This window comes from Cavia porcellus, unplaced genomic scaffold (genome assembly GCF_034190915.1).
Source record: "Cavia porcellus strain 051 isolate PalLab524CR breed Dunkin Hartley unplaced genomic scaffold, mCavPor4.1 scaffold_26, whole genome shotgun sequence".
NCBI classification, from domain to species: domain Eukaryota; kingdom Metazoa; phylum Chordata; class Mammalia; order Rodentia; family Caviidae; genus Cavia; species Cavia porcellus.
The window spans coordinates 35,455,614-35,478,790 of NW_026947509.1; the positions used below are offsets into that span (position 1 = coordinate 35,455,614).

Genomic DNA, 23,177 nt, shown 5'->3' on the forward strand with positions numbered 1-23,177 from the left:
TTCCTTCTGTTTAGTTAACTTAGAATAGTTGATATTGGGAAAATTATTTTTCCCTCCATTTGTTCATTTGTAAAATACTAGGTTTTACATACTCAAAAGTACCAGGACTTTTTTGGAGTACATATTGATCATTGCAAGCAGTAGGTTGAAACATATTTTTAGAAATGTCAGTGATTTTTGTAGTTTGAGTTGTCTAATCATTGCATAGTGTTATCTTCTATAGGTTGGTTTTCGAAACTTTTCAATTAGACTAATAATTTTGATTGCTTTCTTTTTGATATGACAAGATGTTCCAGTCAAATGATTTACTTTTTCCTCTTGTCCTAAAACTGGACATCTTGATGTAGACCTCTGGTTTCTTTTTATGTGTAAGTCTGAGCATTTTTATTGTTGCTAGATTGATCATTGTTGTTGGATTTCTTTAGTGGACATAAGGAATATGTTTTTCTCTTTTTCGAAGTTTGTAGTGGTACTACTAATTCAAATTTAGAGCTGCTAGATTGTGTGTGTGTGTGTGTGTGTGTGTGTGTGTGTGTGTGTGTATACTGGGGATCGAACTCACAACCATGTGCTTGCAAGGCAAGCGCTTACGCTGCTGAGCTAAATCCCCATCCCTGAGCTGCTGGATTTTTATTTAACGTAGTTGATGTCTTCTTTCTCCCTTGCCAGAAGTTTTAATTTCCAATGATGATAACATAGTGATTCTTGCTTTATTCCACAGTGTAGGATTCCAAGTTACAATCAAGAATCTTATTATTGAGAAATTAAAAGTTACTATTGAGAAATTTTCACAGTTTTTTCTGTTCTTTTTGTCTTTTAAAGTTGTTTATAATGATTCCATCAAGTTGATTTGATTCATTTCCTTTTTAGGGATTGCTTTTAAATTTTAATTTTTTAAAAATAATTAGGGTGATATTTTTACATGGTTCTAGAAGTCACAAATAGGTGGCATTCAGAATTAGTTTGATCTTTTCCTCTTCACACATATATAAGCTTTTAATATAAGTATGGTTTGATCTTATGTTACTTACTAAACAGCGAGAGAGAGAGAGAGAGAGAGAGATCTATTAGCAGCTCCTGATACATTGCTATTCATAGATGAAAGCAGTAAACTTTATACTCTTGGCGTTGGGTTCTTTTTTCTTGGCTTTAATTTTTAACAGTGTCCTTTGGTGTTCATGCTTCATAATTGCTGCATATATTAAGAATGGGGAGATTACAATTCCTTTTGTAAGACTGTTGTTCTAATGTATGGATATGCAGAAGCCTTTTTTTTTTTTTTTTTTTTGAGACAGGGTCTCGCTGTGTGATTCAGGCTGGCCTTGGGCTCACTTTGTAGCCCAGGCTGATCTCGAACTTAGAAGGATCCTCTCGCTTCAGCCTCCCGAGCACTGGGATTACAGGAAAGCGCTGCCATGCCTGGCTGGATATGCAGAGTTTATTTGGGCCATCTATTGTTGTTTACATTTGGATTTCCAATTTTTTGCAATTGATAGTGCTACAGTGTAGTATAACTTGTGTATTTTTCCTATATTATCATTAACATGAATTTCCAGAAGTAGGGCTGCTGAATAAAAGAATAAACGAGCACAGGCTTTTATCTGTAAGTCTTCCACTTTGAGATTACATGTATTTTCATTTCAAATGTATAACAATGTAGTACACCTTTTTTGGATTTTGCCAAACTAATAGATGAGAACTGGTATTTTTCTCTTCTATTAACTTTCTGCTTGTTACCCTAGAGATTCTAATACATATCATTGGTTTATTGTAGCCCACCTTAATTGTCTTATCATATACCAAGCAGTGCAAGAATCTTACGATAGTTTACCTATTGCTTCCTTTTATACTATTATTTTAATTTGTTAGACTATACATGTGTTAGAAATGTGGTAAAGATACAGTTGTTTTACACGTCTGGATTCTTTTGTTTGCTTCTTTGATACCTTTTCTAGCGCTCTGCATTCTTTCTTGTAGTTCTTTTTTTCCCACCAGAGTTTTCCCCTCAAGCCTGAAGAACTTTTTCATATGGGCAGGATTTCTAATGGTGATTTTTCTTTGCGTTTGTTTGAGAAAAATCTTGGTTTTCCCTTAGTGTTTAAAAGCTGTTTTCTCTACATGTAAAATCCTCAACACACTTTTTTCAGGTTTCCATTGTTTCTCTAGCAATCTGACTGTAACCCTTAAAAAGCCATCTTTATTTCTATGATTTTTTTTTTAAATTCTTGACTGTTACTGTGTCATATATTGTTTCTGTAATTTTATTGCCTCAGTAGATAGATACTCTGTGTTCCTTTGGGACCAGTAAGTTTATGTACCTGTAATCCCATCTACTCCGGAGTGTGAGGCAGGACCACAAATTGGGATCCAGTAAGTCCCTATCTCAAAATGAAAATTAAAAAGGGCTGGAAACCTTTCACAGTGGTAGAGGCTTCCTGGGTTCAGGGTTCTAGATGTGTGTGGGGGGAGGACAGACAGAGACGCCCATATACTCACTCTTTACACTGCACTCAGCCTTTGTGGCTCTGAACATTTTTCTCTTAGCCCAATTAGTTTGTTTTACGAATTTGTCTCTCATGTTTTGTTAAACCCATCAGTGAGTTTGTAATTTTGGATGTAATGTTTTTGAGTTCCAGATAGTCCTTTGATTCTTTTTTATAGATTCAAGTTCTTTATTGAAATTCAGTGTATTACTTTCTCCTTACTTGGTTATATTTTCAGCATATTAATCACTTATAAAATACAGACATTTTAATTCAAATATTGACTTCTTTTTTTCTTTCTTCATTCTCAGTCCTCTGTCCCTACCTCTTTGTAGGTTCAGTAATTTTTTGATTACATGCTAGGTATTCTGTATAAAATAAAACTGAGGCGCATCCCATTTGCTATATTCCGCCAATGGTGATTTTTTCTTTTTTCTTTATTGACCATGAATGATTAGGAACTGATCACTTGGCCTTCATTCAGGACTTCGGGCTTGTTTTGACCAGAGCTGCAGTGGTGGTAGGACCCTTTTCACCTTGGGATCATCATCTTTCTCTGCTTGGCCCTCCCAGGATTTTGATTGAGAACCTCTGACTTCAATAATGAAGCAACTCCAAAATGAGACAAGTGTCCTGGAGAGAGGAAGTGTTAGCTTGGTTTGTTTGAGGCAGATCTCATCTCACCCAGAGACTGCAGATTTTATTCTGTGTTTCAAAATGATGGTGTTTTTGATTGTTTTTTTTTGTTTTTGTTTTTGTTTTTTTTTTCTGCAGTCTATATACATTTCACAGTTCTGGAACTCAGCCACTGTCTGGTGAGATCAGTACAATTCAGCGTACAAGCCTCCCATGACAGGAGTCAGCAAACTATTACCCAATGGTCAGATTTAGCCATCTGCTTGTTTTTGTATAGTCTGTGAATTTAGAATGGGTTTTATAATTTTAAGCAGCTAAAAGAAATTGTAAGAGTATTTTTGAACATATGAAAATTCAAGTCAAATTCAGTATCCAGAAAGTTTCATTGGGACATAGCCTGTTCATTTTTTCAAATGTATTGTCTGTGGCTGCCTTTGAACTATAGTACCAGAGTTGAGTATTTGAAGTGCGGGTATATGTCCTGCAAAGCCTGAGGTAATTACTGCCTGGCCCTAGATAGAAAATACTTGCCTATCAGTTCCTCATGCAGAATGGTGTTTCTCAGTGTTTGGCTGGTGGCTTTTGGGGAGGTTCCTGAAGCACTAACATGAAATTCGTAAGGTCAAAACTAGTAGGTACTAAGTCATAGTTACTATGATTTTTCCTCTTCTAGATCACTGATGTTTGGAGTGATAGTGCTGAATCTGTGGTGGGTAAAACTGCTAATTCAGGAACAGAAATCAAAAATGGTGACTCCACACTGTACAGGCTGTTTTGTGTTCTTTTATACCACATCACATCAAATATCTTCATTCAGTGCTACTCCTAGTAAAAACAGTTTCAGTTTGCTGAAAAATGCCCTTAATGAGACAAATTTATTAACTGAATTGAGAATTTATTCCTGAGTTCATGTCTTTTTTAATCTTTGTAACAAAACGAAGCCCGTATTTCATATTTTCACCTTAAGAGTGGATCATAGATTGAGCCTGACTTTCAACCTGACAGCATGACCATTTGCTGCAGACATGTAAAGATTCTGCTCCAAGATTTGGAGAGAGAAGGGGAATGATGATTTTTAAATGAAAAGTTTACTTTTATTAATATAATGAGTAAATCGGTAGGTCATAACAAAACAGAAGTGCTTTGGAAGTTCTTCATGTTTTTAAAAAAATGTGAAGTGATCCTAAATCCAAAATTACTGATCTAAGAATTGGATTTTCTTCATATGCTCGAGGGTGTATTGTTACAGTTTTGGCTGCTTTTTGTTATTTTCAATTTGGCATCTGGGTCAGCATCCCAGATGTTAAGGGATATTGATGATGCTACTGACCTTGTTAAAGAGATTCATTCAGAATTGTCAGCTCCGACGTTAGGAGGTACGCACTGAATGATGTGTGTGTCATTGTTTCCTCTTTTAGGTGGTTGTACTATTAAGACATGGTTGGTATAAACTACTTCATCATTCAAAAATGAAATTAAAAGCAGCCAGAGGTTCTTTTATTTCTCACATTTTTTTCTTCTAATTTAAAGGCAGAAATAACACGTCTGCACTAATTGGGATTGATAGTGCTCAGTTTAAAAATTTGCAGTGTATTTTCAAATGGACATTTAATTTTGATAAAGCAGATAGGCAACAGTAATTATGGAATTCATTAGCCATGGCCTTAATAAAGAAGACAGATCTTGGAAGGTAATCCATGTGCTCTACAGGTCTGTACCCCAGGAAGATCACTGAAACTTAATTATAAAAGAAGCTTTGGAGCTGGGGATTTAGCTCAGCAGCATAAGCACCTGCCTTGCAAGCAGGTGGTCGGGAGTTCCAACCTCGGTACCAATAAAAATGAAAAAGACAAAAAAAAAGAAAAGATAGGAGGAGCTTTGGTTTCAGTGTAAATTGTATATTGGTTTACTGTTTCCAAACTTACGTTCAGGTCCTAGACACATCAGTGCTTAAATGATGCAAGACTAGAAAATGAAGAATAATTTGAAAAGGTCTCAGAAAGGGCATGAAAGTAACATCAGGTATAGATCTGGTAAATATTCAATGAATTCATTTTTATTTATTTTTTTTTTTAAGTAGGAAAATATCCATGAAAAATGAAACCTGTATGTAAACTTTGAGTGTTTCAGTTGCTTGAGTAATGAATTGAACCTTAAAAGTAGAAATGCTCGGTGACAGCCAGCATATAGAAAGAGAAGACATAGGTATTTTACTGAGTATACCATTCTTTCCACCCTCTTTTGTTAGACACATTACTCTGTCCTTGTTTCTCTGTCCTTGCTTTATTTCTTTGGAGTCTCTTTGCTCAGGTGGAAGTATTTAGAGGAATATAAGCATTTCATTTGAAGTCTGGATATCATTTAGTAGATCTTTATAATTGCAGAAAGCTTTTACTCATTGTTTAATTTCTTTAAAAACAGCTATCAATTGATATTAGTCATGTGGATATTAGTTTTTGTTTTTGCTTTTAAAAGTGAATCAACTTCTCACACAAGACAAAATGGAATTGCAAAGCAGATCCAATTACTTTAATTCCACCTTTACCTAATTGGAGACCTAGCTTTTATTTGGCATCTGGAGAAGAAAAACAGCCAGCTATAGAGTCATACTTTATCTCAACCAGTACTTTTCTTAAATGTTTAACAATAATGATTTCTTTTTTTCTGAAGGTTCTAAAGCCCAGCAGCTTCTACAAGGTCTACAGGCCAGTGATGAAAGCCAGCAGCTTCAGGCAGTTATTGAAATGTGTCAGTTATTGGTAATGGGAAATGAGGAGACGCTGGGAGGGTTCCCTGTGAAGAGTGTTGTTCCAGCTTTGGTAAGCACACAGGTTTCACCTAGGAATGCTTCTAAGTTTTTGTTGAATACATGATTATTGTCATTACGGATTTTAAAACATGATATAATTAAGAGATGAGTTTGTGACTTGGTCCTTTTATTTTGTACTTATAAATAATGGTGAACGATTACTAATCATGAGTAAATTTCCCCCGCCTGCCTATCTTTTCCTCTGTCCATTTTTCTCTTTCCCATTACCCACTTCTGTACTTCTCTTACCTTCCTTTTCCCTCTTCCTTTTCTCTTTATCTTTTTTCTACTTTTCTCACCCACTTTTATTTTCTGTCCTCTTTTCCCTTTCTGTTCCTTTCATACTAGAGCTTGAACCCTGTGTCTCACACACAGAGCTCTACCACCTGAGCTTGAGTCGGTGAATTTCTTAGTTTCTAATTTTAATTTTTATTTATTTACTTATTTATTTTTGTCTTTTCGAGACAGGGTCTCATACAGTTCAGGTTGTCCTGAGCTCACTTTGGAGCCCAGGCTGGTCTTGAACTCACAGTGATCCTCTTGCCGCAGCCTCCTGAGTGCTAGGAGGTGTGTGCTACTGCACCTGGCTAAGTTAATGAGTTTTTTTATGCCAAGCGCCCCCCCCCATACCAGTGATTGAACTCATGACCTTAGGCTTACCAGGCATGCACTTGAGCCACTGAGCTAAATTTCCAGCTCTGTACCAATTTTTGATATATATATTCTCATCATCTTTAGTATTTAAGTGATTGGTTTTAAGTTGTTCATTGCACCAGTAATTACCTTAAGTATTACAACATAAAATGTGTAAGCTTTCTTCCAATTGGCTTATCCATGGGTTAGTAACAAGAAACACACTTTGACTTATGTTTGAGGGCCAGAAAGGTTTGCTATTTGGTGTATGCAGTCAGGGGAAGACTGGTTAAACCAGTATGCCATAGGAATTCATTCAGTTTAAAAGGTTATATGTTGCATAAGTGCCTGCCTTGCAAGCAGGCAGTCGTGAGTTCGATCCCTGGTACCCATAAAAAAAGGAAAAAGACCAAAAAAAAGGTTATATGTTATGGAAAAATAAAAGGAAACAAACATTTTTTGAACAACTTTTCAATGCAGTAGTGAGTTGATATTTGTTAAGGTCTTAAATGCTTAAGCGTTTTAATGTGAAAATAAGAGAAACTGCTGTTACCGTTACTAGGCCCCTTCATAATAATGGCTTTTAGACAGTGATTTGTTAATAATTTGTCTGATTTGAATAGTAACAAAATACACATCACTATTACAGCTATTCTAATGTTACTTTGTTTTGGAAATTAAATGCTATGTATGTCTTTTTTCCAGTAAAGCAGAGGAAAAAAACATGAAATTATGGTAATATATTGGACTTACTTTGGTCCTGTTACCAAATTATGGTCAGCTAAGCTTTGAAGAGTCAGCTGAACAAAGTTTTGTCAGAGACAAAGTGACGTGTCTGTTGTTCTGTCTTCTTTTTTTCCCCTCAAGTTTTTTTTCTATTTGAGTTTATATCTTTTACTATTATATGCTACAGTATATAATGATTATTTGCTCAGGGGAAATTGTACATGACATACCTCAATTCTTTTTGCATCTCCTTTCTCCTCTCTCTTGCCATCTCTTGATCCCCTTCCCTTTTGAAAAACATTAACCTACTTTTAATTTGCTTTTTACTTACATTTTGGGTTTTTGACATTGGAGAAATCATGTGATATTTAAGGTCATTCAATTTATTTTACTCAACGTTATGGTCTCCTGTGCATCCATGTTATTGCAGACAATTCGTTTACCCTTTATAACAAAGTAGTACTCCATAGTATGTAAACACCACATTTTCTTTATACATCTGTTGATACACAATATAGGCCACTTCTAGGATTCAGCTATTAAGAATTGTGCTGTTATCATACCACAGTGATATATGTGCACCTATGTTTATAGCAGCACAATTTGTAATCACCAGATCTTGGAAACAACCCAAGTGTCCATCAACTGAGGAATGGATAAAAAAGTTGTGGTATTTCTATACAATGGAGTATTATTCAGGTATAAAGAAGGATCACATTGAGATATTTATCAATAAATTGGCGCAGCTTGAGACCATACTCATAAGTGAAATAAATCAATCTCGCATGTGTGAATACCGAATAGTTTCCCTAATGTAAGTAATGATTCAAATATATAAAAATATGTGGTAATCATGATTCCCCATCATGTGGCCTTGAAGCCTTATAAAGTTTTCACTTATTAATTGGAAAGGCTTTATTCTGGGCTTCTTGATATGGAAATATTTGAAGCTATAGTATATGAAGTTTTATCCAAATATTTCAAGGAAAAAGACAGACACTATGGTAACTACTATTAAGTCAGGTTATTTGGTGGTGAAGCACTAGATTTCTGAAACAGTCATGCTTTGACCTGTATTGTTATATTGTTATGTCCTGTTTTATCTCAATCTCTCCCTTATTCTTTAAAAAAATTATTTAGTTATTTCTTATGTTTGTTTTAATTAAGGGGAAAAATTTAAAAAATTAGCAGGATATATAATAGTAACTCTTTTTGATTTCCTATTAACTTGTTTTGAAGTCCTGTAATACTCCCACGATCTTGTTTTGACTGATGAGACTCTGTTCCATTCTGTATGATAGTATCAAGTTTGAGGGTATAGGCAACTACTTTGAAGGCAATAAGATTCACTAAGATGCCCATTCTGGTTTGACTATTGTCTCCTTTGGAAGTCCTGTAATGTTTACAATGTCTAAGTTTTATTGGTCTAGTTCTCTACTGTTTTGTCCAACTTTATAATATCTAATGAGATAGACAATTCTTTTTAAGGAAACAAGAGACATCGTTGATAACCATTGTTGATAACCTTGTACTCTGTTTTGCATCATAGAGTTATGTCTATCCTTGGTTTTGACTGACAGCTTTGTTTCGCCATATTTGACTTTATTCTCCCCCCCCCCCAAAAAAGTAATAAGAACTAAGGAGTAATAAAATCCAAAATGTGTAAATTTTGTTGTAAAAAAGAGAGGGAAAAAAAGAGCGCTAAAGGATACAACAGCAAGTGTGTTTAGGGGTGTTAAATAGCTGACTATATTAATGTTTTTGGATCATTGAACACAGCTGTTTGCAGTCTCTCGGTTTGAATGTCCACTTTGTAATCTTTGATACTGTGATTTGAGCAACTATTTCTAAGATGACAATATGTAATCTATTAACAGGTGATTTCTTACTGTTTTTTTTTTTTTTTTTGTAGTTCTGTATTACGTGTACCCTTACACCACTTTGTTTTGTTTTGTGTTTTTCTCTTTTTCCTTTTAAATAAAATTTAAAAAAAAAAAAAGGAATTGTGCTGTTACAAACACAGGTGTGCATGTATCACTATAATATGATATCTTTAAATGTTTTGGGAAGATACCTAGAAAGAGATATAGCTGGGTCAAACAGAATTTCTAACTTTAGGTTTTTGAGGAATATCCATATGATTGCCATAGTGGTTACATTCCTACCAACAATGTAGGGTTCTTTTGTCCTGAAGCCTTGCCAGCTGTTGTTACTTAATTTACTAAAGATAGTCATTTCTTTCTGGAGTAGGGTGAAGTCTCAGTGGTGTTTTAATTTGCTGTTCTCTGATGGCCAACAGTGTTGTTTTGTTCATTCACTTGCCCATTTTTTGATCAAGTTTTTATTTGGGGGCAGGTCAGTTTTTTTTTTTTTTTTTTTTTTTTTTTTTGCATTATGTATTCTTTTAGTCTTTTGTCAGCTTTTAGTCTTCTGCCTGAGGAATAGCTGGAAAAAAAGTATCCCACTCTGTAGATTGTCTCTTTTGTGTTATTTCCTTTGCCATGCAGGGGCTTTTTGATACAATCCCATAATTGGAATTGTCAGAAAGTCTTTGCCTACACTTATTCCTTCAAGAGTTTTACCCATTTTATCTTCCAGCAAATTGTTTCTGTTTTAGCATTTAAAAGCTTGACCCATTTTTATTTTAAGTATACAGTGAGCAATAAGGCTTTAGATTCAGTCTTTTGCATGTGGATATCCATTTCCCCCAGCACTGTTTGTTAAAGAGCCTGTCTTGCCTGCAGCATATGATTTGCCCCAGTCAAAGATAAGATAGTTGAAAATGCCTAGAGTTGTTTCTGCATCCTCTATTGTGTTCCATTAATCCACATGTCCGGTTCTCGCCCCCCCCCCATTATGCTGTATTTTATCACTGTAGCTTTGTAGTATAACTTGAAACATAGGAGTGTGATGCCTTCTGTTTTCCTCCTGTTGCCCAAGATTGCTTTTGTCATTGCTTCTTTTTCTGTAGGAATCTTAACAATTATTTTCATCATTTCTGTGAGGAATGCTATTGATACTTTGGTTGAGATTGCATTAAATGTGTGCATCAGTTTTGGAAGTATGACCATTTTGTCTATATTGGTTCTGCCCTTTTCTGATACTCTGTTCAATCTTCTTTCAGAATATGGTAGTTTTTTGTTGTAGAGGTCTTTTACATATGTGATTAATTTCCCAAGTATTGTCAGTGTTACTGTTAATGATACTGTTTCCCTAAATTGTTTCTCAGTTCATTTTTGATGTACCAGGAACACTATTGATTTTGGTGTGCAAGAACACTACTGAATTTGATTACTAATTCTAGGAATCTTGGTAAAATTACTGGGTCTTCTAGGTGGAGGATCATGTTGTCTGCATATAATAATATTTTGAGTTCTTTCGTCTTTCTCTTGTCCAGTTGCTCTTACTAATGTTTCCAGTACTATTTTGAATAAGTGTGGTGATGGTAGATATTCTTGTCTTGTTCCCGATTTTAGAGACAAAACTTTCTATTTTTGTCTTGTTTTAATATGTTGGCAATAGGTTTGTCATAAATCCCTTTTATCAGATTGAGATAAGGTTCTTCTGTTGTGTAGCTGTTTTCTTCAGGGTGTTTTTTTTTTTAAATCATGAATGGATGTAGGATTTTGTCTAAGGTTTTTCTGCATGCATTGAGTTGATCATGTGATTTTTGTTCTTCTGTTTATACGATATGTTACAATTATTGATTTGTGAATGTTGAGCTTTCCTTGCATCCCTGGGAGGAAGCCTACTTAATTGATCATGACATCTGATCATTTTGATGATGTGTTGCATTCTGTTTACCAGTATTTTGTTGAGAATATTTTTGTCTATGTTCTTTAAAGAAATTTGCTTGTAGTTTATTTTTTGGATGGAACCTTCTCTGCTTTTGGAATCAGGTTAATACTAGCTCCCAGGAATGTCTCTGGGATACTCCTTTATCATTTTGATTTCATTAAAGCATTTGAGGACTATTGACATTAGGTCTTCCCTGAAGTTCTTAGGGAATTTGGTAGTAAATCTGTCAGGAGTTGTCTCCCAGTTTTTTATTGTTGGGATGGCATGGCTGTGGCACGAGCTGGTAAAGGACCAAATTTTTCCGTTTTTGCCACTCAGACCTTTGATTCAAGAAGCCAGTTTTCAAATCCTAGCAGCTTTATTGTAGTTAAGGTTTACGTGTTACTTTGAGTATTTCATGAAAGCAGTATTAAGTCTTTTTACTTTAAGATTTTTGACTGTGTTATGACTATTTTCACATTGCTGATTTGGTTTCCATGACCTGAATTAGAATCTTTCTTTTGTTATTTGTTTATTTACTTTTTATATATTTTTATTTTATTTAAAAATTAATTGTACATAACTGGGCTTACTGTGAACCATCCATAGTTAAAATGCAGTTTATTTTAAAATAAACAAATCATTGTGTATAGGCAGGAACAGTAACACATAATTTACTTTCTTTAATGTACTGGGTTTTGCTTAGGTTTAAGTATTTAATGGACTTCCATAAGTGAGATCATGCTATTAATGCTGGCTTTTGTTAATAAGTTGCTTACATTTATCTTTTATCACAAGTAAACTATCTATTTATTACCATATACATGTGGCCACAAATAGTTTTGATACAGGGAAATCTGGCTGTGGCAATTCTTCCCTTATTTTGTCCTTGGGACATGTGGTATATCAGAGCATCTTACAAAGTAGACTATCTGATGCCTGATACAATAGTTAGAGATTTAATTTGAGAGTATTTATCACTTTAATTTCAGTGCATTTAGATTTTTCCATCTAACTAATGTACAGGAAATGACTATTGTCCCTCTGAAAAAGGAAGTTTCTTTTGTGACTCAGCTGCTCAGGAAGATGGACTGCACTTCTGGCTGTTTTTCTTCATTTAAAAAGCATGGTGGAAACCCATTTAAGGTCTTTTCCACATGAAAAAAATAAAATCAGATATTTAGAGTCACTCATTCATGTGTGGAAGAAATGTATTAGTTCTGCTTTAATTAGTGCATAGTTTCTTTTTCTTTTCTTTCTTTTTTTGGATACTCAGCATCAAACTCAGGCAGGACCTTAAGCTTGCCAGGCAGGTATTGTATCACTGAGCTACATCCCCAGCCCAGTGCATAATGTCTATTACCAGTCTTGTTCCCAAATTTCAGCTAAGTTAAATTGTATTTATCTCTCAGAGAAGCTTGCTTACAAGAGTTTTGTCTGTTTTTCCTTACTGATCCTGTGCAGTTATATATCAAATGCTGGTCGACACTGAGAAGGCCTCAGTGGTACATTTTATGGGTATGCGAAGGAGTTTAGAGCCACCAGGTGGATGGTTAGCAACAGGGAAGGGTTTGGCCTGGATCATGAGATAGTGCTTTTCTAGCAGCACCCTCAAGACAGGTACTGTTGAGTCATTAATGATGTACTAAATATAGTCATTTCTTGTGTATGTCTGCTTGGTTTTCTCCTCATGTTATTTTTGTGCAGTAAAAGTCTTGAATAATATTTTAATTTCTCTGGAAATAAAAAATATTTCTAGGGCCTTTCTGTTTGAGTATAGCTTCTAATATCTTTGTTATCTTTTTAACAGATAACATTACTGCAAATGGAGCATAATTTTGATATTGTAAGTATGTGTTTTATTATTAAAAATAGTCCACATTTTAATTTTGAGTTTTGTTGATTATAAGTCCCTCTTGTTTGCTAGATGAACCACGCTTGCCGAGCCTTAACATATATGATGGAAGCACTTCCTCGGTCTTCTGCTGTCGTAGTGGATGCTATTCCTGTCTTTTTAGAGAAGGTACGCTTATATTGCTTTTGCCCAACTTGTTCAAAAGTAGATCTGATAAATCAGGTTTTGAACTCTTGAATTCTATCATCTAAATAACATTTTTTAAAAATGTTTAATTACAATACTGGAAATTGAACGGAGGGACTTGCCTGTGCTAGACAAGAGCTCTACCACTGAGTTACTGTCCCAGCCCCTAAAGTATTATTTTTTAAGCCATGATTCCACCAAAAATATTTAATGTTCAATGAACCAGTAGTTTAAAGCTAAATCCAATAATTCATTTATAAAATCAGCCAAGTTTTACAACCTTAATAATAGCGATTACTAACAGTAATGTGATACCTTTTAGAGGGCAACTTAAAACATTTGATTAAAAATTTAATATGTAGAAGACATTCCAGTGAGGCTATAACCTCATTTTATAGTGGAAAAGGTAAGATAGAGTATTTTGCTAAGGGTACAAACTAAGAGCCAGTGGAAAAAAGAAGTTTCCTTGTATGGTCTGTATAGATTGCCATGTCTTTTGTCTGTATTATAGGGCCTTATTGGACTATTGATGCTTTTCTTTTTTATGTGCAGTAAAATTTGCATTATTTGATAAACATTGAATGGGGCTTAAAGTTTGAAGCCTAAAATTTATAATTTCTTTTATTAAAACTCATCAAATGAGTATTTTCTATGTCAAATACATGTTTCAGAACTGCAAAGCAGGGCAAAGTAATTGGGAGGAAACTTTATTGGTGTCTTATTCCTTGTACCCTCACCTCATCAGTGACTTGTTTTACTGTTGTGGATTTCACAATAGAAGTGTAGATTGAAGAAATTAAATAAATACAGTAAATAAGTTGGAAAAAGACATGTGAATCTCAGGTTACCTGTTTGTATCCCCAGCTGCAGGTTATTCAGTGTATCGATGTGGCAGAGCAGGCCTTGACTGCCTTGGAGATGTTGTCCCGGAGACACAGTAAAGCCATTCTGCAGGCGGTACGTGTTGTTACTGGAGAACTGTATTTCATTTAATGCTGGGTTTTAAATGACATTTGTACCGGTTACTTGATTGTGATGTCTTTAAGATGCATGTTGTTTCCAGTGTGAAATGTTAGCATTTTGGTAAATTTTTGTTGCTGTCAACATCTAATACAGGAGTTTTCGTTGCATTAACAGTTTTCTATATTTCAGGGTGGTTTGGCAGACTGCTTACTGTATCTAGAATTCTTCAGCATAAATGCCCAAAGAAATGCGCTAGCAATTGCAGCCAATTGCTGCCAGAGTATCACGCCAGATGAATTTCATTTTGTGGCAGATTCCCTCCCATTGCTTACCCAAAGGCTGACCCATCAGGTATTGTGAATCTGTTCATATATCATTATAATGAATTATATCTTCTCAAAAGTCTTTTATCAGAAGGTAATAAATGGAAGTGCTGTGACCCTTTTATTATGTAGACATATGATATAGTGGGCTATTTTACACCATTTTGTTGAGGGTTATTTGTAGTTGTTTTGTCCTTTTTTGGAGACAGAGTCTCACTGTGTGGTTCAGGCTGCCCTTGAATTTGCTATGTAGACCAAGGTGGCTTTGAACTCTAGTGATCCTGCTGCTTCAGCCTCCCGAGTGCTGGGATTACAGGCCTACGCCACCACACCTGGCTTTATTTTATACTATTTTGGTGGGTATGACCAAATAAACAATAATTCCTATGTTTGATATCTTTAATTATTTAATGTTAAAGGATAAATTTGTTATTACAACAAAAATTCAGTGTGATAGAATCACAGTTTCTTTTTGGGAAGATCATTTTGTCTTGAAAGGCATTAGAGTAGGCAGATGGGAACTAGAGAATCTGGATTAGTACCAGAAAAGAAATGAAACTGAGTCCTGTGTAGAGATGAGAAATGGAGACTGCTGCCTGGGCTTGGTGAAGAGCAAGGGTGGTCATGTAGAAGGTGACATCCCTGGGCTGGAGTCCGTGATGAGGTTCTGAGGTTCAGAAAGGAAGTTTTTTGTGGGTTTGGGATTGGAGGATGGATCAGTAGCTAAACTTAGGGTTATGGAGAAGCTGGATTTGTTTTTATACTGTTAATGTTCTAGACTTGGTTGCATGAGATCCTATGTTGGACTTCCACACCTACCACAACAGAAGTACTAAATCAATGTTTTACAATATGTTTTTAAGCTATTTTTATGTATATATATATATATATATATATACACACACACACAACACACACACGTACATGTTGTTTCTTTATACAATGTTTACAATGTGTGTCTGATTTATTTATGAGTATGGTCTCAGTTGCATTCATTTACTTATGAAAGTTTCCAGTTTATCCTTCTTTTTGGCTGTGTAATACTCCATTGTATAAAAAAAAACGGCTTTATCCATTCCTCAGTTGATGGGCATTTGAGTTGTTTCCACGATTCAGCTATTACAAATTGTGCTACTATAAACATAGGTGCATATATATTACTGTGGTATGATGTTTTAAATTCTTTTGGGAAGATACCCAGAAGGGAAGTAGCTGGATCTAATGGGACCTCCGGTCCTAGTTTTTTGTGGAATCTGCACGCTGATTTCCATTGTGGTTGCACCAGTCTACCCTCCCACCAACAGTGCAGAAGGATTCTTTTTTCCCTACTGCCCAGCATTTGTCATTGGTTGATTTCTTGATACTAGCCATTCTTTCTGGGGTGAGGTAGAGTCTGAGTGTTGTTTTAATTCACACTGGTCGAATGACCAGTGATGTTGAACAGTTTTTCCCATATTTATTTGCTGTTTATATTTCTTCATCTGAGATGTGTTTTGCAGTATTGTTATTATTGCTGGAGCTGTGTTTAAGTTCTAGGTTTAAAATCACCTTTACAAAATCTACTTAAAACTTCGGGGAAATTGGGTATATAATATGCACTTGAGTAAATAAAGAGATCTATATATGGATAAAGCAGTGATGATTACATCACCCTTATTTAGCATCTAAAATTATCAAGACATTGTAGTGTCACTCATTTTTTCTTTAGATTTCTTTTATAAATGAGCCAGATATGGTGGCTTGTCATTCCCACATTCTAGTCTGAGGCAGGAGGGTTCCTGAGTTCAATTCTAGCCAGGGGCAGTTTGGTGAGATGCTTTCTACAAATAAAAAATAGACTGCAGATGTAGTTCAGGGTCAAAACACTGGATTTGAACGCCAGTGTTGCTTGGTGGGGAGAAGTTGTGGATTGAAATGATACCCTTGTTTTAGAAATGAGGTGTACAAATCAGAGAAATTGACTGCTAGCTACTTCATCAGTCTTTCTGGACTTAGCAAGACGGCATCAGGGGTGAACCTATCGCATGCATGCTGTGTGTATCATTGAAAGCTCTCAAAGGTTTGCCATCACTTGTGTAGGGCTTTTATAATACCTGTTTTTATAGCAACAAATCTAGGGTTTACATATGAAGTCCACTTATATATTAGGAAAAAGCAAAATCAAAACACCAGTGAAGACAACAAAATATTTTTCCCGTGTTAAAAATGTTTTCTCAGTGAGGCTGTTCTGCTTTTATAGTGAATAGCAAATTGGTTTTATAGTCACTCTTTCTTAGTTTTCTAGTGAATATGTCTAGATTGTTAGTGAATATTGCTATTCTGCGTGTACAGATTTTGACATTGTAGTCACTTTTTGGTATTCATAAGAGATTATTTCTAGGACAACACCAACAGCATCACCTTTCACAGTGTATATATATATATACACACACACACACACACACACACAGATTCCAAAATTCTTGGATACTGGAAGTCCCTGTGTGCCTTTGGTTCACACTTTTATACTTAACTATAGTATGTATATATTTAAATTTTAATTTAAGATACTTTTTTACTTTATTATAACTTTTGTTTAGGTATTAAGATTATTACATAAGCACAGTGTCTGTTTTCTGTGTATTTGTTTTCATCTTTTAGAGGCATGATTTATGAGGGGAGAGGTTGCTCTATGTATGACTGACTGTCTTAGCTTTGAAATTTTGATAATAACTGACCTTGCATTGCTTAGGCTCGTTTACATTTGCAATGATCACATTCACTAATGGATGTTGCCTTAAAGAATTTGGAATTAGGAAGAAGATGAGACAGTGATATGTATGACTGCAAAGATTTTGTGTAAATAAACTTCATTTTCCTTCTTAACTAGGACAAAAAGTCAGTAGAGAGTACTTGCCTTTGTTTTGCACGACTAGTGGACAATTTCCAACATGAGGAGGTAAGCTTCTATCGTTGGTATTTTATTTTTAAAAATGGTTGAACTGCTCAATCATAGCTTAATAATTTCTTTTTTCTTGTGTGAAGAATTTACTTCAACAGGTGGCCTCTAAAGATCTCCTTACAAATGTTCAACAATTGTTGGTAGTGACTCCACCCATTTTAAGTTCTGGGATGTTTATAATGGTGGTTCGCATGTTTTCACTGATGTGTTCCAACTGTCCAACATTAGCTGTTCAACTTATGAAGCAAAGTAAGTGCTATTATATTATTTCCTTTTAGACAGAAAAAAGGGCTTTTTTTTTTCCTTCAGTAAGTAAAGTCAATCAAGCAAGTAGAAGATACTACTTAATAATGATATGAATGAAGAAAAATACTGGCTGGTGAGATAGCTCAGTGTAAGCATATACAAGACCCTGGGTTCCATTCCACCACCACAAGAAAAAAAGTTAGCGTATAATGTGTGTTGGGACAATATTTTCAAGTGTTACGTGTTTTAATAGGTTTTGAATCAATTACTAGTATTAGATACATTGTATGGAAGTGTGTGTGGGGTGCACTTTTGTGTAGAGTTGTGTGCTCCTCAAGAGAGGTGTACTAGAAGATGTGTGAGATGTGAGGGATGAGATGAATGCAATTCCCGCAGGGAGCCTAGCTAGTGGTTTTGGACTTGAGTGAAGTCCCCAGAAGGAACTCCCTAAAATCTGCCTGCATTTCTTGTTAGGTTTTTATTTTGGCTAAGTTTGATATTTTTAGTTTCTCTGCTTTTTATAAGAAAGTAACATTATTTTTCCAACTAGGGAATTGCCTTATAACTAAGGTTACTACAAGTAGTTTCATAGTCTTTTGTTTTTAATTGCTGGCTTTACAGACATTGCAGAAACACTTCACTTCCTCCTGTGTGGTGCCGCCAATGGAAGTTGTCAGGAGCAGATCGATCTGGTTCCACGAAGCCCTCAAGAGCTGTATGAACTAACATCTCTGATTTGGTAAAGATGAGGCGATAATAATTGTGGTTTGTCTGAAGTAATCTTATCTTAATGACCTCACATTTACTGTTAGTTTAGCAAGCTGCTTCCTAAAATAATTGCACTTTTTGTTTGCAGTGAACTTATGCCATGTTTACCAAAAGAGGGCATCTTTGCCGTTGATGCTATGCTGAAGAAGGGAAATGCACAGAACACGGATGGTGCGATATGGCAGTGGCGTGACGACCGGGGCCTCTGGCATCCCTACAACAGGATTGACAGCAGGATCATTGAGGTAGTAGTTTCCTCGTACCGTTTAAATGTGCTTATCCTGGTGGCGTGTGGGTGCAGGGCTGGAATGGGAGGCAGGGTGTGTACAGCGGTGTGCTCATTGTGAATTAACTCGAGATTCTCTCGTTTTGTCTCCTGAGAACAAGGTCCTCATTTCTGTTCAGGTCAGAAAACAATGATGTTCTAGTCCTGCTTCTGCTGCTAACTACCTGATTGACTTGGAGCAAGTAATTTCAGTTCTTTGTTCCATAGTTTCCTCTTTTCCGAAAGGAAACACTGGAGGAGTTAGGCTGTGTGTTTAAACCTATCAACCCACTTCAATCCAAAAGAAACCTCTTCAGAGTGAAGATTTGCATACTTCTCAGTACTTTTTAGTAGCAAAACCATGAAAACCATCTACCTCTGAGTGACTAATAAGGAAATTATGTCTGTAGCTTTGTGTATACTTTGGTTATTAATGGGAAAGTTTTCATTAAGTATGAAAACGTGATATAAATCTGTGTGAATCTTTTGCATACTTGGTAAAATAACAAAGATTAATGAAGCAAAGAAAGCCATATATCAAAATGTTAATAGTCATTTTCCTGGCAGAGTTTTGTGTGATTTATTTTTTCCTTTTTTATGGTATTGGGCATTGTACTCAGGGCCTCATATATGTTAAGTGCACACTGTAGCACCAAGCTACATCTCCAGCCATTTATTTCATTTTGGTACACAATCTTGCTAAATCACTTAGATTGACCACCAATTTGTGATCCTCCTGATTCAGCCTCCTAAGTGGCTAGGGTTACAGGCATATACCTGCCTTTTTACTCCTGTTGTATTTTTACTTCTGTACTTAATACCTTTGCACTGAAATATTTTTAGAAATTCTCAGGTCATTTGGCCTACCTTAGGAATATTACATTATTTGAAATGCAGTGCATCATTTATTAGTATTTTCAATATGTAAGATACTTACAAATCTTATCCTAATTTCAACCTTTGATGTTAGAATTCTCTTAAAACATCACATTTCTGGAGTAGACATTCCTCCTTAAAAATTTTCCAGTTTCTGAAAATATTTGAAAAAAATTTAAAACATTGGCTTACAAAATCAAGAGATAATTATGAAGAAAAGTCCCACTTTTGCATGGTGCTGACTTTGGTCTTCTGTACATTGTTAGCTTAGGGTAGCTGCAGCTACACCTGCTAATGGTCTTAATCTGTTAGAGTAAGTGGTTTTTTAAGAAGCATTTTCTCAGTAATGCCATCTTCACTATTAGCTTTCTTGTATCTCCAACAGTCCTTTCTTCTAGTAGCCTGGGAGTCTCTGCTTAGGTTGGACTCTACTAAGAGCGAGTATCGTGTCTTCTGTAGGCTGCCTAAAACCCTCAGTGGAGTTCATGCTGCCCTGGCATTTTATCTCTTAGTTTTAGTTGTGTTCCTTTCAATCTTAGTGCAACCCTTAGGTGTAAGTTCTGTTTCCTAAGGACAGTAGTATGATACCTTTTGATCAAAGGAAGATTTTGGTGGTAACTGTGAATTTATCATTTAAATGTTTCTAACTTAATCAGAATGATGTGGTTATGGATAACAACTTTCATTCTCTCAGCAATGTCTTAAAAATTTAATACTGTTGATGTCTTCATGTCAGTGATGTTGTATGACTGAATACTGCATTAGAGTTTTACCTGCACTCATCTCAGGGTGCCTGTTAGGGTCTTAGGTATATATCTTTAATAAAATAATTCATTGTGAACAAATTGTGATGTATCTATAGTATTAGCTTTTCTATATTCTGTTACTTTAAGGCCTGATGAAATAAATATGTAAGATAGCGTGTACAGAGGGTCCCCGCTGTGTCTTAAAGTAATTAATTTCTCCATGTTTATATTCAAGGTTTCTCTCTCTTTGCTCTCAGGCAGCCCATCAGGTCGGTGAGGATGAGATAAGCTTGTCCACTCTGGGACGAGTTTATACTATTGATTTTAATTCTATGCAGCAAATCAATGAGGACACGGGAACAGCACGTGCCATTCAGAGAAAACCTAACCCCTTAGCCAATACTAACACTAGTAAGTGCTTTTTGAATCGAAATAATGCTATACCATTGTATAATATTTTGTTTACATAATAAATAATAATTGGTTCATTGAGTATCCTTGTTAAGCTTAAGGCAGTTGCATAACAGTAATTTGATTTTTTTTTTTTTGCTTGTGTTTATGTATTATTTTTGAAGTCATTTGCCTTCATCAGTGAATGAGCTAGGATCACTGAACTGGTATCTTGCCACAGTTTTCTACATATGTGTGTCCTCGCACTCCATTTAGAATGGACTGGTTCAAGTGTTCATCTGATCTTGATGGAACGTTGGTTTTCCTTTATTTAGATTCATCCACCCATCAGATTAGTTCTTTCCTACCATATTATGTTGTGCCTTCTGCCAAACTACTTAACTACAAACAGATGACGGTGTTTGTTTTTTCCCAGGGTTTCTCCCTTTCCCCTCAGGAATTCAGCCTATTGAATTTACACCTATCATCTACAGTACAGCAGGCAGCAATGTTTTTTCTTTCTGTAAATGGCCCAGTAGTAGATATTTTAAGCTTTGTAGGGTAGATGTTTCTGTTCAACCACTGTCATCATCATCCAGAGGCAGCCACGTACCGCATGTTAACAAATGCACATGGTTGTGTCCTAGTATGATTTTAACTTACAAACCCAAAGTGGTGGGCTGGCCTGGACTACTTCTGAGTTTATAGCTTTCATCAGTTACCTTTCCCTTCTACCTATGTCCTTAAGCAAAGTGGCAAATTTAATATTACCTATTTTCCATAGTTTTTAGCTAAATACTGCTGTCCATTCTTTCCTTTCTCTTCTTTTTCCCCACCTCCCCTTGCCTCCATTTCCTCCGTGCTGGGGATGACCCCAAGGCCAGCTGAATATTGAGCTTGCACTCTGCTGCCCAGCAGAATCCCGGGGCCCTCTCATTGTCTGTTTCTTGAACTGTGATTATTCCTCATTAGTGTTTTAGGGGGTTAGTATTAAAACTTCCTCAATATTTTGCCAAATATATATTAGTAAAATAAAGAAGCTTAGTTTGGTAATACCTTGTTAATAATCTTCAGCTGGCCATAATAGTCTTTTTTTTTTTTTTTTTTTTTTTTTTTTTTTTTTTTTTTTTTTGTCTTTTTCATTTTTATCGGTACCAGGGATCAAACTCACGATCGCTGCTTGCAAGGCAGGTGCTTATGCCGCAGAGCTAAATCCCCAGCCCCTGGCCATAATATTCTAAATTTTGTCTCGTGCTGCCTTCAGTTTGTGGATAATTACACAATTTAAAAAGTTCTATAATGGAAATAACTATATGACATAAGTACTTTATGTAGTTTATTGTGTTTCTGACGTGAGTCCCTTCACAGCTGTACGTATTTTATCACAACAGGTGGATATTCAGAGTTAAAGAAGGATGACGCTCGAGCACAGCTTATGAAAGAGGACCCGGAGCTGGCCAAGTCTTTCATTAAGACGTTGTTTGGTGTTCTTTACGAAGTGTATAGTTCCTCAGCAGGACCTGCAGTCAGACATAAGTGCCTTAGAGCAATTCTTAGGATAATTTATTTTGCGGATGCTGAACTTCTGAAGGATGTTCTAAAAAATCACGCTGTTTCAAGGTGTGTTATCTTCCATTATATGAATATGTAAAACATTTTGAAAATTAAAAAAAAAAAAAAAAAAACTTGTGTGTAATTTCAGAAATATCCCATCAGGAACCAGTAAACATAATGTATGCAACAGTGCCAAGTACCTTGAGCCTTTTTAATGTTTTTATTAGCAAAAAACCTTTAATAAAAATAAAACTAAAAAGTTGAGAATTAATAAAATTTTTTTTGGCAAAGTGGAGTAGTTTCTCAGTGAAAATATTTTGTTCTTACATTGAAATAGTATGGCCAAAAATAATTTAGTGTATTCAGGCAAGTTTTTATATACAAATGCTTTTTTTTTTTTTATAGTCATATTGCTTCCATGCTGTCAAGCCAAGACCTGAAGATAGTAGTTGGAGCCCTCCAGATGGCAGAGATCTTAATGCAGAAGTTACCTGATATTTTCAGTGTTTACTTCAGAAGAGAAGGTAGTTTCTTTCTTGATACTAATCATTTATTTGATTATTGATACATAAGTACATAAGTGATACATAAGTAGAAATTAAGATGTAATCTACAAAACAAAAGCAATTAGCTTTTTAAATTTCAGATGTTTACTATATGGATGTGTGCCATTCACTGTGCACTGATGAACACTTAGTAATTTTCAGTGAGTTGAGTGTTACCATAAATACTCTAGTCCAGAAGTAACTGATTGCTTCAAAAAGTCAGCTGTTGCTTTTTTCCCCCTTAAATCATAATAGTAAAGTAGAATAATTCCTGCCTTAAAGGATTTGTTATATCATTTATTGTGTAGATAATAGAATATTTTAAGAATTGGAATAAGCTTTCAGAATCCAGGTTTTTTAACCCTTAAATTGAGGTATTTGAATGTCAAAATTAACCTAAGAGACATGATATTTTTACATTCTTTTCTTGAAAAATATCAGATATCAATTGTTAC

At 35.3% G+C, this 23,177-nt stretch overlaps 1 protein-coding gene across 34 annotated transcripts in view; it reads left to right on the plus strand.

Annotated features, from left to right (window-relative positions):
• Trip12 (thyroid hormone receptor interactor 12) overlaps positions 1-23,177 on the plus strand; it is a 136,536-nt gene that overhangs the window by 78,463 nt on the left and 34,896 nt on the right. For 22 of the 34 annotated variants that reach the window (XM_063237144.1, XM_063237155.1, XM_063237140.1 and 19 more), the window contains 12 exons: positions 5,790-5,938; positions 12,875-12,910; positions 12,992-13,087; positions 13,970-14,062; positions 14,258-14,419; positions 17,261-17,329; positions 17,416-17,581; positions 18,200-18,317; positions 18,435-18,594; positions 20,491-20,644; positions 22,015-22,243; positions 22,583-22,701. In XM_063237144.1, the coding sequence (XP_063093214.1) occupies positions 5,790-5,938; positions 12,875-12,910; positions 12,992-13,087; positions 13,970-14,062; positions 14,258-14,419; positions 17,261-17,329; positions 17,416-17,581; positions 18,200-18,317; positions 18,435-18,594; positions 20,491-20,644; positions 22,015-22,243; positions 22,583-22,701 (1,551 nt within the window). The remainder of the gene's footprint in view (positions 1-5,789; positions 5,939-12,874; positions 12,911-12,991; positions 13,088-13,969; positions 14,063-14,257; positions 14,420-17,260; positions 17,330-17,415; positions 17,582-18,199; positions 18,318-18,434; positions 18,595-20,490; positions 20,645-22,014; positions 22,244-22,582; positions 22,702-23,177) is intronic. The other 12 variants (XM_063237145.1, XM_063237156.1, XM_063237158.1 and 9 more) reach the window with 3 other exon arrangements.